The 15313-nt window shown below is 36.6% G+C and overlaps 1 protein-coding gene across 1 annotated transcript in view; it reads right to left on the bottom strand.

The window, feature by feature from the left end:
- The window catches only part of E2F7 (E2F transcription factor 7), a 29041-nt gene extending 15717 nt beyond the window's left edge, over positions 1–13324 (bottom strand). Inside the window, exons 1-4 of the mRNA XM_039343287.1 lie at positions 12964–13324; positions 12308–12400; positions 6541–6819; positions 1177–1345 (exon numbers count right to left, since the gene is read on the bottom strand). Coding sequence (XP_039199221.1) covers positions 1177–1345; positions 6541–6819; positions 12308–12400 — 541 coding nt within the window. The 5' untranslated portion in view covers positions 12964–13324. The remainder of the gene's footprint in view (positions 1–1176; positions 1346–6540; positions 6820–12307; positions 12401–12963) is intronic.
- Between the last annotated feature and the right edge of the window lie 1989 nt (positions 13325–15313).

The raw sequence follows: 15313 nt of genomic DNA, 5'->3' as shown, positions 1-15313 counted from the left end.
AATTTCTGGGATATTTCCCAACGATTTCTGAAAACAAGAGTGATCCATAAGGCACACTGAGTGCCCTATTTTAATGGGTTCTCAGTCCTGCAGCAGTTGGTGATGTGCACAAGCCTCAAAGTTATTAGAAAGAGATATTTTCTTGACAAGGGGCTAGTAGCGATATCCTTCAGAAGATCACATATTTGAGGTAAATGCCAAATCAAGTGTGGCCCATGATTACCTGAGATTACCCCTGTTGTCATGGTGGCTATGAAGTTCTGGCTCGATTCTTTAGGGAGAAAGCTGGAAATTCCTCAGCATTTCAGTTTCAGGAAATCAACCAGATACCCAGCAATGAATTTAAATAGCTTGGGGATGGAGACTGTTGAGAAGCAGGCAGGGCAACACAACACCATCATTTCCAATTTATCACTCAGCTCAGCTTCACAATTGGCAATTTGTGGAACTGATCATTTGGTGACAATCAAAATATTCTGCAGCACTATTGCAATGACCCCTCTCTAGTCTTAGAATTATAGGTAGTAAAATAATGATTTTCATGATTTTATTGATAAAGAATATATCGGAGACTAAAATTTGCATCATCAAGAAATAAGGAGATATGAACTGAGTCAACTTAAAACATGGAAGATACGAAATCCCCCAAAAGAAATTTGGAAATTCTATAACTGATTATAAAGAAATTATGTGGTTCACATTTTAAAGCAAACAACTCATTTCATGTTTTCAGGTATTAGATGGGTTGAAATAGTTCAGTTTTAATGCTTGTCTAAATTAGCAATGCACTTATTAATTTCAAAGCATACTATTCACACTATATAGTGCATGATATTATTATGTGATAATAATTGATGTGGAAGGGAGGCGATATAGACTTAAGAGTGAATACGTGCCTGTGAAAGTAACACCATGAAACACACTGATCTGATACAGACTCTTTCAGCTATGCTTTTTCCTACTGGAATGCATTGTTGGATCGATTCCTGTGAAGGAATCACTTGGCAGCATTACAAAACAATTTAGCAGCACCTTCTGAGAAAACAAATAGAATACATGCAAATTACACATGGCATATTTACAGCACTATGTCTGATGGATTCACATTAAGGTCTATATTTAGTTTATTAGGAACATTCACTTTTGCAATCAACATTATTTTGCTTGGATACATACCAAGACTGGACGCCACTTCATCCAAAGAAATTGTTGTCTTCTCTGCTGATAAAGGGTAACTAGGATAGCGAGCTAAAAATTTTTGACACAGCAATCCTAAGCTTTTCTGTTTTCTGCTGGGTCTTTGCTTTTCATATTCATCTGCAATTCCATCATCTGCAGTATCACACTAGAAACAGAGAGAATGGTTCTTTATGGCCATGTGTTACATTATGCTAAAACATTAGTTACATATAGCTATTTACTAATACATGTACAAACTATTATGTTTTAGAAACTCATTTCTGAAAACTAGATGTATTGCTTTCTTATTACAAACTGTATTAGTATTCAGAAAAATATAATTTAGAAACATGCTACTATAATTCATATAGAAAGCAGATTTGGTTTAAAAAAGTGCTGTTTTACTTATAGTTTGAAACAAAACCTTGCTATGGAAAATCCAGGGAGAATATTTCAGCTCTTAAGAACCACCAACTGATCTGGTATTCATATATATTTTCTTTCCTCTTTGGAAGCTTCTATGTTACACATTTTCAGAAGTGTTTTCACTAGAATGAGTGAAGAATGCTTCAATTCAACTAGTCACTTCTTTTCCAGCAACCGCTCAAATATTTCACAAGTAGGTACAAAGTTTGGGGACCCACCCATTTTAATTTAGACTGCATTGAGGAAGATACTTTTGCAATGCCTAAAAGTCTATACAGCATATTGTCTTTTCTGTCTGTTCCTGCTCATCTTCCTAGTCTCATATACAGTACATATCCATTCATCCATACATATGTACAGGGCTTTTTTTTTGTCAAAGAACCCCCAGAACGGAGTTCCGGCACCTTTTTTGGATGGAACCTTGTAGGGTTGTATGATGTGTGTGAGTTCCGGCACTTTTTCTTTTTTTTACAAAAAAAGCACTGCATATGTATACCACAGTGCCAAAATTATTAGTTAATATATTGGTAGATAACACGAGACTCTGATACAATGTAAGCAGGGGTATTACGGCAAGTTGAGATTTTATTAAAATGATGAAATGTCATAATGTCACAATGCAAGCTCCACCTCTTATACACTTGCATGCAATATCTCAGTGCAAGTACAAAAGGGGGAGACCGATTTTGGACTTCCACCCACTAACAGTGCATATCTATGACAGTAAGTGGCGATTCCTAAAATATCACTGTAGTCAAAGTGAAGTTTTTGCAGGCTAAATTGAATCAATATGTTAATTATTATTGGGAATGTTTCAATCTGGTTCTAAATTGATAGAATTTTTTATGATCTTTCTTATTCTTAAACGTTACTAAGAAACACAGTAAGGCCCTGGTCATGGGTTTGCACAGGGAAACCTGCAGTGATATAAGGGGGAGAAAGAGAAATACAGGAAGTCCTTGATTTACAACCACAATTGGGATTGGAATTTTGGCCATAAGTTGTTGCAGATGTAACTCAAGGCAACATATGACCACAACTGAAGTTTTGACAGTTTTTTTATGGTGGTCATGTGTTTGAAAGTCCAAGTCCACTTTCCCAAATGGGGGTTTTCTGCTGGAAATTGGCAAAAAAATGAAGCAGTGGTTGTAAAGTGCACAAAATGAGATCATATGACTGTGGGAGAGGGGACGTTTTACAATGACTTTAATTTCCAATTTCTTTAACTTCAAACAGATATTAAATGACCAGTCATAAATTGAAGATTATCACTATTCGTAGCAACAAAATTCCATGTTTTAGTACCAAATCTTTATTTATATATATAAGATTTTATTAATTTTCTCATTTTACAATTGAGTATTTAAAAAGCAATGTGATGACTGGGTTAATCAATAGTTCAATAGCATACATAAATCTTTAGTATAAACCTCACATTACAACATCAGATATTTCCTCTCTTTTTCCCTTAATATCTACTATCTCATATTAAGCTAATACAAATATTATTATCAACTAAATAAAAACATCTTTGTTACAATTATCAATAGTGTTTAGCTTATACATATCTTAATTGCGTTTGCATTTGATCCTTATATACAGTCAATGTCCTGTTATTGCTTCCCCCTCCAAGCTTTAATTTCCCATCAATATTCATATTATTTGTTATTTATGATTTCCAAGTGTTTTATATTTAGGGGACCAAAGTTTCCCCTATCTCAATTTCTTACTTTTTCCCTTTTCATAACAAAGTCTAATATTCTAAATACACATCTTATCTATTTGATTATAAATCTTGTTCTGTTTCCTAAAAGTTATCTATTTTCCCCCATGTTAAACCATGTAATTAATAATACCGTATCCCCTCTAATAAGTCAAAATCATTATATGTGTTATCTGGGTTAACCAATAATTCAGTAATATACATAAATATCTCATATTGGGCAAACAAAATTCTTATTTTCAACTAAGTAAAAACATTCTTGTTACATTTATCAATACTTTTTAGCCTATACATAAACTTTAATTTCCCATCAATATTCAAAGAAAAACACACACACACTGTTATTTATGATTTCCAAATATTTTATGTTAGGTGATCAAAATTTCCCTTATCTCATCTTCTCCCTTTTTCCCTTTTCATACCAAAGCCTAATAGTCTTGTTACACATCTTAGCTATTCAATTATAATGTTACTTTATTTTCTAAAAGTTATCTATTTTCTACCATATTCAACCTTCTAATTAATAATAAAATATCCCTTCTAATAAATTAAACCCATTATTTTCTGCAGCCTTACTCTGGCTTTCTTCCTTTGCCAGCTAACCTTCCATGTCAGTGCCTCTGAATCATCAACTAGTTCTCCCTCTATTATTATATATATTATTTGGAATAAGAAAGACCATTTGACTGAAGTTTTTTTGGAAGAACGAGCCCATTTGTATTCATTAGATTGCCTCTCTATTACTCCAATTTCCCACAAGTGTCCTGATAGGTTTATCTTCCATTCAGTCTGTTCTTCCTTTTCCTCAAATTTCTTCTGATTTTTGTAAAAAGTCTTTTCCAGTTTCAATGTTGCCGCTCCCTTTTCTGATTTTTCCGTTGGCTGGGTCTTTTGATCAGTTGGGTCCTCTGTCTTGGTGTTTAGTTGTTCCAATTTTCCTGTTATTTCCTGCATTGTTAGTTCTTTGGTTGTAGTCAAGATCTGGGTTTGTATATTTAAGCTGGCATCTTGGTTCCTTTATGTTGTTTATTTCGTCACAAGCTGAAAGGATGGTTTCATATATTGATTTCAACATGGAAAGGATTTTTTCCTGGTCTTCATCCATATTCTCTTAATAGTATGTTAAGTTGCAAACTTTAGAATCAAACGTTAAAAATAGTTTTTTGTCTTTTGTAGCTGAGTATGGGACATCTATTTCACATGTTATAGGTGGTCTTTATGGTAGAAATTGTTTGTCAAGTAAAAGTTTATGGTCCCAGGTGTTCCATCATCTCATATAATAACATACGCTTCTAACGTAAAGAAATAGGAAAGCAATTCCCCAAGTATAGCTCTGAGAGTCAGTAAAAGTTTACATTCATAATTCCAGCAGGGTAGATATGCCGCCCAGAAGTTCCTTCTTTGGAGCTGGGTATTTCACAGGTGGTAGTTGTCAAGGTCAAGGAAATTTTATCTAAAGTCTGGGCTTCAAGCAAAGTCTCTTTAGGGCAATAACAAATCGTCACAAGATGTCACCGACGCCATTTAAAGCTTTTTAAGTTCAAAATTTTAAGTCCAATTTTTTATGATAGTTTTTCAAGTCTTATTTCTTTTAAAATAAAAACAAACGTCTCCAATGAGAAAAGGAACACTTTTAATCCCCAAGTTTTAAAAGAATATACATCCAATTAGATTAAAATTGTTCTTATAGTTGCTCTGTTTCCCCTGGGTAGTTAGTCGCCACTTTTCTTAGCGGGTGGGTAAAAATTCCCTTCCCTCTCTCCTCACAGGGGGAAAAATAGTTTGGGCAGCTTTTACAGGAAAAAATACTTAAAATCTTAAGGAGAGGATCAGGTCTCATCCAGTTTCATCCACATTGTTTTGAAGTTGCTTGGTGGTATTTTGACTTTGGCATCAGCTGTTTAGTGACAAGCCATATTGGTATGGCCAGTCTTTCCCCCGCTGATTCGGAGGGCTTCCCCGGATCAAATGAAAGGGCCGTCACCCTCCTGCGATCAAACGGGAGTCCCCTCCTTGCTCATCGCCCCTACAGGGTGACTTTCGACCCTTTCCAGTGTCCCCCAGCGGAACGAATTTGGACACGGAAGATGGAGCTCGCCTTTCTGCATCTGCACCGCCGCGATGGCAAACCCGACAGTTATCAGATCTTCACCCAGGCTTCTGCAATGCATGTAAAGGCTTAAAAAAAACCCCTACTCCTGAGAAATATTATTTTCTTGAAAATTTATTAATGCGTTTTTCGCTATGGATAGTTTGGGAGTGATAATTCTCATTAGGTTTAACTGTTTGTCAATCATATTTAATACAAAACAGGCTGATTGGTTAATGTCATTCCATTTTAAATAAATTATAGAATAAGGACCAACTTTTCAGTTACCTTTTATGAATGTAATGATTAACGTACAGTACATAATTTATTCTATAGTGTTAATACAGTATCCACTATATTTTAATCTTTTAAAAAATGGACTGATTCAGAACAGTTGGGTTTGCCTTTTCTAACATGTACTTTTGTGTCATAGCATTTACATTAGAATCTATCACCATGTTGTCTGTGACATCAATAGAAGAGTCCCTGAGGTATTCCATCCATTTTAAAGAACTTTAAAACATTGATTACTTTAAAAAAAAAAAAAACCTTAAACATGGTAAAGTATGTAGGAAAAAACCAAGTCTTATTAAATCTATGCATTCAGAACTTGAAATTTCAAGCATTTGAACCCAAAAACGTTGCTGCCCATTGTTCTAAAAGTGCTTTGCCCATCTACTGTACTGTCAGGATCTTCCTTGTCCTAGGCTCACAAGATAAATTATATGTCCAGGCTTTAAATTCTGCTAAATTCAAAAAGTAATCAGATGGCAACAGGTTGCCATTGTCCTGTCATGTTATGTCTTCAATCACACATATTACTTGCCCTGTAGTGCTCCCATGAGAGCCCAGGAAAAGATTCCTTTAAGTTGCTGTCAAGAGATACATTGAAAACACACATGCTAGATACATCTGAAACACACTTTGCTTGTTTCAGGTCTGAATACTGCTTGCTAATAACCCAAAATAAACTATACATAACTAAAGAGAATAGAATGCAAGTGAAGGTTGCTGAGATTGCAGATGTTAAACAACAGCTGTTTACATGCCTAAAGAGAATGTTATATAATTAAAATAGGTAGCCGTTTAATTATGACAATATTCCCTGTGACGGGTGAGTTACCTGTGAGGAATCGGGGAGAGCATCACTGAATTCATTGTTCTCAATTGGTCTGAAGAGTTCTTTTTTCTTTTCCCTGTCCCGCATGTCAGGACTAGCAGCACTAATAAGCATCTTTAGGTTAGCTGTTGGAGTCCATGGATCTGCAAGAGGCCTATCTGTCAGCTTCACAGGTGTAATTGGGCTTCTCTCAGGAGTACAGATTTTTTGCTTGGACAAATCAATGGGCTCATTTTTCATGGGAGTCTTTGGGGTCATTCTAGGTCGATCAAATATATTTTCCTGTTAGAAAGAAGGCAGCCAATTAACATATAAATATATAACAACTCCCAAGTTGTACAACACTTCAGTTTCACATTAAGAATTACCTGCTCAAGACTCAAGACTATTAATGGATCCTAGCCAAGATGATCAGACATTCCTTTAGTATTGAGGGTAGGATACCTCTCAGAAAGGGCGATACTATGCTCTTGTTCTTCTCATAGACATCTCAATGTCATCTGGCTGACTTTCATGGGAACAAATGTGAAATAATATAGTTCTAACCACACAAGGCTCTTCAAATAGCCTGCATGACTTTTATAGGGAGGAAAAGAGATTACAATTTGGGAAGATGATAAGAAACTGACTCAACCTAGACATCAGAACACTTAAGTCACAGAAGTTGGAAATCAAATTTAGATCAACTATTCTCAGAACAGTGCTTTTTTCACATTGGGATAGAAGGAAACTTCAAATTTGGAGCAAATCATTGTTTAGAGTCTTAGACTTTCCAGTTTCTTTGAAAAATACTTTCTAGAGGAGTTGCAGTGTGTAACAGCACGCCACATAACTTCCAGTTACAAGGTGATCCTCAACTTACAACCAGTTGCTTAGTGATTGTTCGAAATTATGACTGACATAAAAAAGGGTACTTATAACCCAGATTTGAAGTTCGAATGGTTGGGCCCCCTCTGCAATTATGTGACTGAACTTTGGATGTATGGCAACATGGCCATATTTAAGACTGTTCACAACATCCCATGGTCATGTGACCATATTTTACAACAGTTTGCTGAAAACCAGCACTTCTGGTTTCAGCAAAACTGCACCCATAGGGAACAACTGCAGCTTTTGCTTTACTATTGTCGCAAAAAAGATGATAAAAAACCATGCTTTATTGTCATTATAGTCATATGTTAAGGGTACCCGTGTTTGAAGGCCTTTATTTAATAAACAAGGAACTTGTTCAAGCATTGTTTTGGTCATGATTTACTGTGTTGAAGTGGTGGGGACCAGAATATGTAATTTCACAATCAGAGAGCAATGGTTAGTCTTTCTAAAATTAATACCTTCATATTTGAAGAAATCAGTAAAGATTCAATGACTGCTTTTTTAAAGTACTGTTACAAATAATAGTTGCAAAAATATGTGTAGATACCAACAAAATTCTCTGATAAAACTCTCTGACGTAGTAGAGGTTCATCCTTGCTGTATATGGCAATCACATCACATCTTTATTATTTAATGCTACTAAATTATATATTCAGTTTGGTCTTAAGGACAGAGATGTGTAGAATAATCACTTGATTTGCCATTTTTTCTATCCCTCTTTGTAGAACCTGCTTTTTCTTTAAAGAGTGCAAATCTTTGGGGAGACATGAATAGAGGGTCCATCTTTCCTATCCACTTTTTGTTATTCAACTCTGTTAACGAGACATCTTGGTTTAGGCTGAACCTAAGAACTAAATCTTATTTATAAAAACTCACATTAGTACAAGTGGAAATAATAGTACAATGCCTTGCACTTAAGTATTATGCAACTGCTTAGAATGGTGGAACTTTACAGAGAAGAAATGTTATTGAATAATTCTTATTAAGACGTCTAGCTTTGTTAAAGGGAGCATTGCACAGCAGTCAACAAGCATTTAGACTTGTTTTGCCTGCTTAGTTGGTTAGATATCTAGAGATTCATTGTAGATAAATAGTGTGTCAAAGGAGTCAAATCTGCTTATGTAACCTGAGTGGGTTGAGTAGAAGCAGTTTGATAAAGAAAAAGCAGATTATGTCTGCATTTTTATATATTAATCTTTTTTATTTTTTTCTCAGCTTTACAAATAACTTTCTGAGCTAATAGTTCCATCAGCTGCTACACATTTTAAGTGCTACTTAAAAGAAGAAGCTTATTCCTCTTTTTGATATTTAAAACTATTTGTAATTTATATTTTATTAAATTTATATATGTGTATATACGTGTGTGTGTGTATGTGTATGTATATATATATATATAGGTCTTTGGTTATTCGGGTTTTCTCCCGCGTAAAATTGGAAGTGTCTTGGCGACGTTTCGACGAAGTCCCATTCGTCATCTTCAGGCTGGTTTTTTCAGCTTCGTGCTTCGAGCATTGCTCCTCGAAGCACGAAGCTGAAAACACCAGCCTGAAGATGACGATTGGGACTTCGTCGAAACGTCGCCAAGATACTTCCAATTTTACGCGGGAGAAAACCCGAATAACCAAAGACCTACATACAAACACCCGCGAAAACCTCAGAACACACACACATACACACATATATAAACACCATTTGCCTGCCTCAAATTGCATAGCTAAAAGTATTTGTAAAATCAAAATAATTACTTGCATTGGTGAAAAGCAACTTCAAATACCCAAACAGAAAAAAGAAGTTATGCATCCAGGTTTTCAACACTACTGAATCAATAAATGCAGATCCCCATGCATAACCTTCATGAAAACATTAGTATTTCCAGTTTGGTCTGGTTCAAAGAAATTACTAATTAAAAGTCCTGTTTATCAGGAGAGCACCAGGAAGTGTTCATCTGTGGTTCATTAAGTTTTATATATAAAATTGGGATTTCAACTTGATTTTTTCCAAACAAGCCAGAATCAATTCTCAAGTCTTTTGTTATACAGTGCTCTTCTACACACAGTTGGTTCCATTTTTTTCAACTAAACAGCATAGCAACAAAAGTATAGAAAAGAGAGAATATTGAGAAAATTGACTGAATTTTAAAATCTTATAACTCACAACACTGAACATATTACTGGGCACAATTTAGAATCTATTAGTGAAACATAACTCAGAAACAACAAATTAAAGATTGTATGATTAAATGGTTGCAAAAGTTGAAAACAGTTGGAGATGAGGGAGTAGGAATTTCAATAGAAAAATAGTAGTACACTCACTTTAAACATTACACTAAGAACTGGTATGTTTCATTGCAATATATTACTCTAGTCATGATTGCTAAGATGACTAGCTCTTTTTCTTAAAATGGTAAAAATGGAATGAACAAAGTAGATCTTCCATATGTTGTAGGAATGTTGTAACACTCAACAATTTTAAAAATTAATTTATGGTAGAATAAAATAAATTTTGAAAGTTGTAATTTCAACCTTTTATAAATTTCACCAAACAACACTCTCCTTCCAAATATGTTGAACTGACAATATATAATATATAATAACAGCTGCAAGGATTTTCATATGCTTTTCTAAAAATGGATGTACAATTCAACCTTATTTGGAAATGATTTCTGGACTACAATTCTATACATGGATTTGTGCCACACCCCAACTTAATCTGACATATAATCCATACATATTATTTTTCAATTTATTGTTTACTATAGTTTTTTGTCCTTACTGATTTAAATTGTAATAAAGAGACAGGTCTTAATTAGAAATTGGTTATGAAATATTTTATAGAACTCTGGTATTTTAGAATATATTAGCTCTTTGAGATTTACTGGTTATTTGAGATGTGCTGGTTATTCACCCATATTCTATTTCTTATAGGTAGTTCTCGACTTATAACCATAATTGCAAGAGAAGAATAGGTAGAACTGGGTGGTGGTGGTCTGTGTGCGGAGTTAAGCTCGTCATTAGCGTAGGGTCATTATATTGCCACAAATGGTCCAAGTCCAACCCCTCTTAAATTCCATTGATTCTTATCTGGTGCCAATTTAATACTGAAGCTTAGTTGACTAGAGTCCTGTGTATAGGCTTCAGCTTATATAGCCACAAACTTATAATTATGACCAGAATTTTCATTACTAAGCAAGGCAGTTAAGTAAGACTTGCTCAATTTTAAAAACTTTTTTTTTTTTGCCACACTTAATCACTGTAATTGTTAGGTGAATCATGCAGACATTAAACAAATCCAGCTTCCTCTATTGACTTTGTCAGAAGTTGGCTGGGAAGGTTGCTAATGGCGATCATATGACCACAGGATACTGTAACTGTTTTAAGTACATGCTGTTTGCCAAGTGCCCAAATTTTTATCACATGACTGCTGGAATGTTGTGATCATTGTGTGAGGACTTATTTAAGTCACTTTTTTCAATGCTGCTATAAGTTTGAACAGCCACTAAATCAGACATGTCAAACGGGCCGGATGTGTCACACCGAAACCGCACCCACCCCATTGCTGGCAATGGGGAAAAAGTCGCAATACATGCCTGCACTAAATGAATAGTTGTAAATTGAGGATTACTTCATATTGTTTCCCCAACTTCCTTATCATATTTTCCATGTTCTTTAAACATGTATTTGTATCAGTATTCTTTCCATTTATTCTTTAAATAAAAAATTAAGAATAATTAAATCAAAATTATCTGCTCTGCTTTTTTCTTCTTTATCTGCTCTGCTTTTTTCTTCTTTATCTGCTCTGCTTTTTTCTTCTTTAACTTTCTTTCTTAACGTAACTTTCCTTTATGTTTGCCAGAAGCACCTCTGTAGATTCATTTCATTAAAATTATCTCCAAATATTGGTCCATAATATTTTGCTTTTCTCAAATAATGGCACATTAGTGATTGCATAATAATAACAATAAACCAAAGTTATGTACTGCCTGATTCCCAACAACTCTGGGAAGCTCATTACAATGAAAGAAATTACAATAAAATAAATAAAACATTAAAATTAAAGTTAAAAGATGACCATAGGCTTGGATGAAGAACCAGGTCTTCACAGAATTTTTGAGAAACAGCAGAGTGGGGTCGATCTGGATTGGGGGGGGCTCATTCCAGAGGTCAGACACTATCCTGCCCAGCCAGGATTACTGAATAACCCGCAATGGCCCAATTCCACTTTGTCAGATTAATTATTTGATCTGCTATCAACATTTGGTAGTAAAATATAGTGCTTTGTTTTGTATTATTTTAAACAAATCAGGCATAACAAATTTATTTTACTTAGCCCACAACCCAAAGTACTGAATTTTAATCCCAACACTCAGCTATATCACTTCCAGACTTCAAGTGGCCTTTGGAACCTCCTCAAAAGTTTTTAAAAACGTCCTTCCTGGTTGCAAAAGTTGTATCATTCCTGCACTAAGTCATTAGTTGTGTTTAGTTAACTTGGTAAGCCCAAACCAAACAAAGAATGTTAGCCTGGAGTAAATTATTTCCTAGCTCCTTAATAGAGCAGAGCTGATTATAAAAACATAGAGCTAATGCCAAGCTGAGATGCATTTTAAGAGAAATGTACCCAACAGAAAAACAGTGGCAAGGTATGTGGTGAACTAGGACTACTCTTCTTTATTTTAATGGTAGAGCTAGTTAATCATTTAACATAATGATAATTATCCACAGAATATTACAGTAAATCCATTCCTCTAATTTGTTGTCTGACTTTTTCATTTCTGAATATCCCACTACAATCTGAAACTTTGGACTATAAAGAAAATAATTTAAAGAAAGCCTTAGCACTGCCAGCAGATTTTAAAGTAAAGAACTCCAGGTTTTGGAATCCAGCTCTGCCTACTTACCTTTTGTGCACTGTCTCCATCTTCATTTATGTAATCCATCTTCCCATGTCTCGGGCTAATCAGGTCTTTTAGTGTTAAACAATTCAACTCCATCTGTAAATGTAAAAGTTGCTCAACATCTTCAGCATCTTACATCACTCCGCCTCCCAATAAATTTCAGGTCCCGTATCCCACCTCCTCCCGCGAAATTATGAGCAAATTTTAGGAGAAGACGAGCTCCCTGACGCGCAGAATGTATAACAAACCAACAACAAAACTAACAACAAAAAGTTTAACTTCAACAGAAGACGCCTGGGAATGAGCAGCCCTGGCGAATCTGTCACTGTCGTTCAGAGTTACTCAGCCGGGATCGGTTACTTTTGGCGCAAAGAACCTGGACGAGGAATCCCGGCTTTGAAAGGAGCGGGATTCCCAAGGACTCACCTCCCAGATCAAGGCGGGGACAATCCAGCTCGGCCCGCGCCCTGAAGCGGGAGAAGGACCCCTCTCCCGGCTTAACCCCGACCCCTGGGGCAGGAAAGGCAATTCCCAACTCTGCGAGGAAGTGGGAAAGTTTTTGGGGGATCAAGCCAACAGGACCCGTAAAAACAACGGCAGAATTTCTCTCTGCAGACCACCCTCCTCTCCTTCCCGCTCCCTGGAATGTAGAGGCTTACATTTCTCGACACTCTTTCTCAAAGGGATCCCTGGGTTTCAGGCTCGGCGTCTCCAGGCTCGCTAAGCTCACCCCTGAGGGGCATCGGAGGTATTCCAAAGGGAAGAGGGACCCCTTATCCCACCTGCAATTTCTATCTCTGCCAGCGACGTGCGTCTACCGGCCGCTTCGCTACTGCCCTGGAGACTCCACTAGGCGCTAAAGCTTCTATTCTGGCGCCTTGGAACATATTTTTACAATCCGACCAATCAGGCGTTTACAATGGGGGCGTCCCTCTAACCTTCCCGCCAATCAGCTTAAAGCTCTGTTGGGAGAATTGGCGCTAGACTCGGCGCGCTCTGTCTCAAGGTCCCGCGTCTTAGTCCTGGCAGCTTGGGCTGTTTCCCCGCCACCGCTGCCGCCCTCGCCTCCTGCTCCTCCTCCTCTGGGGTACCTGGGAAGCTCGAGGCGTAATTTAACAGTAAGGAAGAAGGAAAGGGACGCTCAGCTGCTTTGTTCGCCAGGAGCGGGTAGATCAAGTGCAGCGCTGAAGAAAAGGGGGAAAAAAATGAAGCACACAGATGGAATTAAGAAACTTGAAACTCGGGGACGTTGTGAAAGCTGGCGGCGACCCTCTGGTTTTCCCCTCTGCTGCAGTCTGCTATTTGGTTTAACTTCTGCGCTTTTAAATCTTCCAGCACTAAAAATCGCGTTGGAAAGTTCAGAAAATGCTCGCCCGGACAAGTCGCGCTTTGCCAGAGTCGAGTGTTCCCTGCTGATCCTTAGTTAAGGAAGAATTAAATAAATTGCTAATCTCCTTTACTGACAAGAGATTCCTAAAAGAAGGCAGATTCATGCATACATTAGTTTCATGGAATGGTGCAGGAGAGCAATAGCATTTAGATTTATATACTGTCCCATAGTATATAAAAAGTTTACAGCACGTTTTGGGAGGTTTACAATGTCATCATATTGCCCCAGCAATCTGGGTCCTCATGCTGACAGACAAAAGGAAAATAACCTTGAAAATACACCCATGATTTCATTTCTTGCTTTCAGACTTGTGGCATATTTCCTTCATATGCTACTAATTTACATTGATTGGAAGAAAAGGGCCATGAGTTGTAGCCCAGTGGTCAGACTATTGTGTGGGCAAGTTTCATAGAAAAATACTAGTTGTGTTTTCTTGGCACCTGCATATTGTGTGTACAGAAACTAGCTGAACTGTCACAACTGCAGATTAGTTCCCAGTAGTTTTCCAAATGGTCATGCAGTGATTAAGTGGCAGATCTGGTTTAGAAAGGATTTGGGGGTGGGGTGGGACTTCCAGTGGCCCCACTGAAGAATAAAGTAATGTGTTTGCTAATCATTTGTATAAGGTCTTGACATAAATGTAAAGTTAATTCCAAAAATTAATTATATGCATATTTTAGAAAGCTTTACTACATGCAATATCCTGATATTACCGAATTGTCTAGATAGGGCCCTATTTCCATAGGTCATATAAAGATAACTTTTGATTTCCAACTATTGGTAAACCAGATCAAAGACTATGGTGACTTAATTCATCATAAGGACACAAGGTTGACAGTTACATTGTACAACAAAACAAACATTGAGTCTTAAGTTCAGTAACTGAAATACATTATAAACCTGGACAATGCCAACCATATTAACATTTAATGGCACTTCTACCCACTTATTTAGGCAACAGTAACATTTGTTTTTCTGCCCATGGTATATAGAGGATGCTCAGTTGTCTTACAGTCCCCTTCTCAACTTTCTGTTTCTTAACTCATTTTCAGTCTCCTTAAAACCCCTCTTCTCTGAGAATCACTCTATAAAGCAGCGGTTCTCAACCTGTGGGTTGCGACCCCATTTGGGGTCGAACGACCATTTCACGGGAGTCGCCAAACAACGCAGTCCACCATTTTTCCCCCCTTTTCCTTAGCTGTGCTACTCCCTTTTATTCTATTGGTTTTTGAAAGCCAATAGAATAGACTCTCTTGAATAGAGTCTAATTCTATTGGCTTTCAAAAGCCAATAGGAATTGTCCAGGCTGTCTCTGCCCTGCTGAGCCCGCCAAAAGCCCCAGTCTGCAAACGGTGCTGCAAGTTGTCTTCTTCCATATTTTATTTTTCCCTATTTGCTTCTGTCTGTGCAGGTCTTGCTAATGTAGTTGTCCTATTTTTAGCAATTTACAGTATGTGTATAATAAATACAAACTATTTGGGGAGGGAAAAGGGATGTTTGTTAAAATCAACTGTCTGCTAAATCTAAATTTACATAACTGATATCATTTGCATCTTTCCTATAATGATATAATAGATGTTTTTATGCCATTTACACCAATTTGATCATGTATGTTATAG

Source organism: Crotalus tigris, unplaced genomic scaffold (assembly GCF_016545835.1).
Source record: "Crotalus tigris isolate CLP2741 ecotype Arizona unplaced genomic scaffold, ASM1654583v1 scf7180000017836.1595184, whole genome shotgun sequence".
In the NCBI taxonomy this organism is placed as follows: domain Eukaryota; kingdom Metazoa; phylum Chordata; class Lepidosauria; order Squamata; family Viperidae; genus Crotalus; species Crotalus tigris.
The sequence above is the reverse complement of the archived record's forward strand: the minus strand, read 5'-3'. Positions and strand labels throughout refer to the sequence as shown.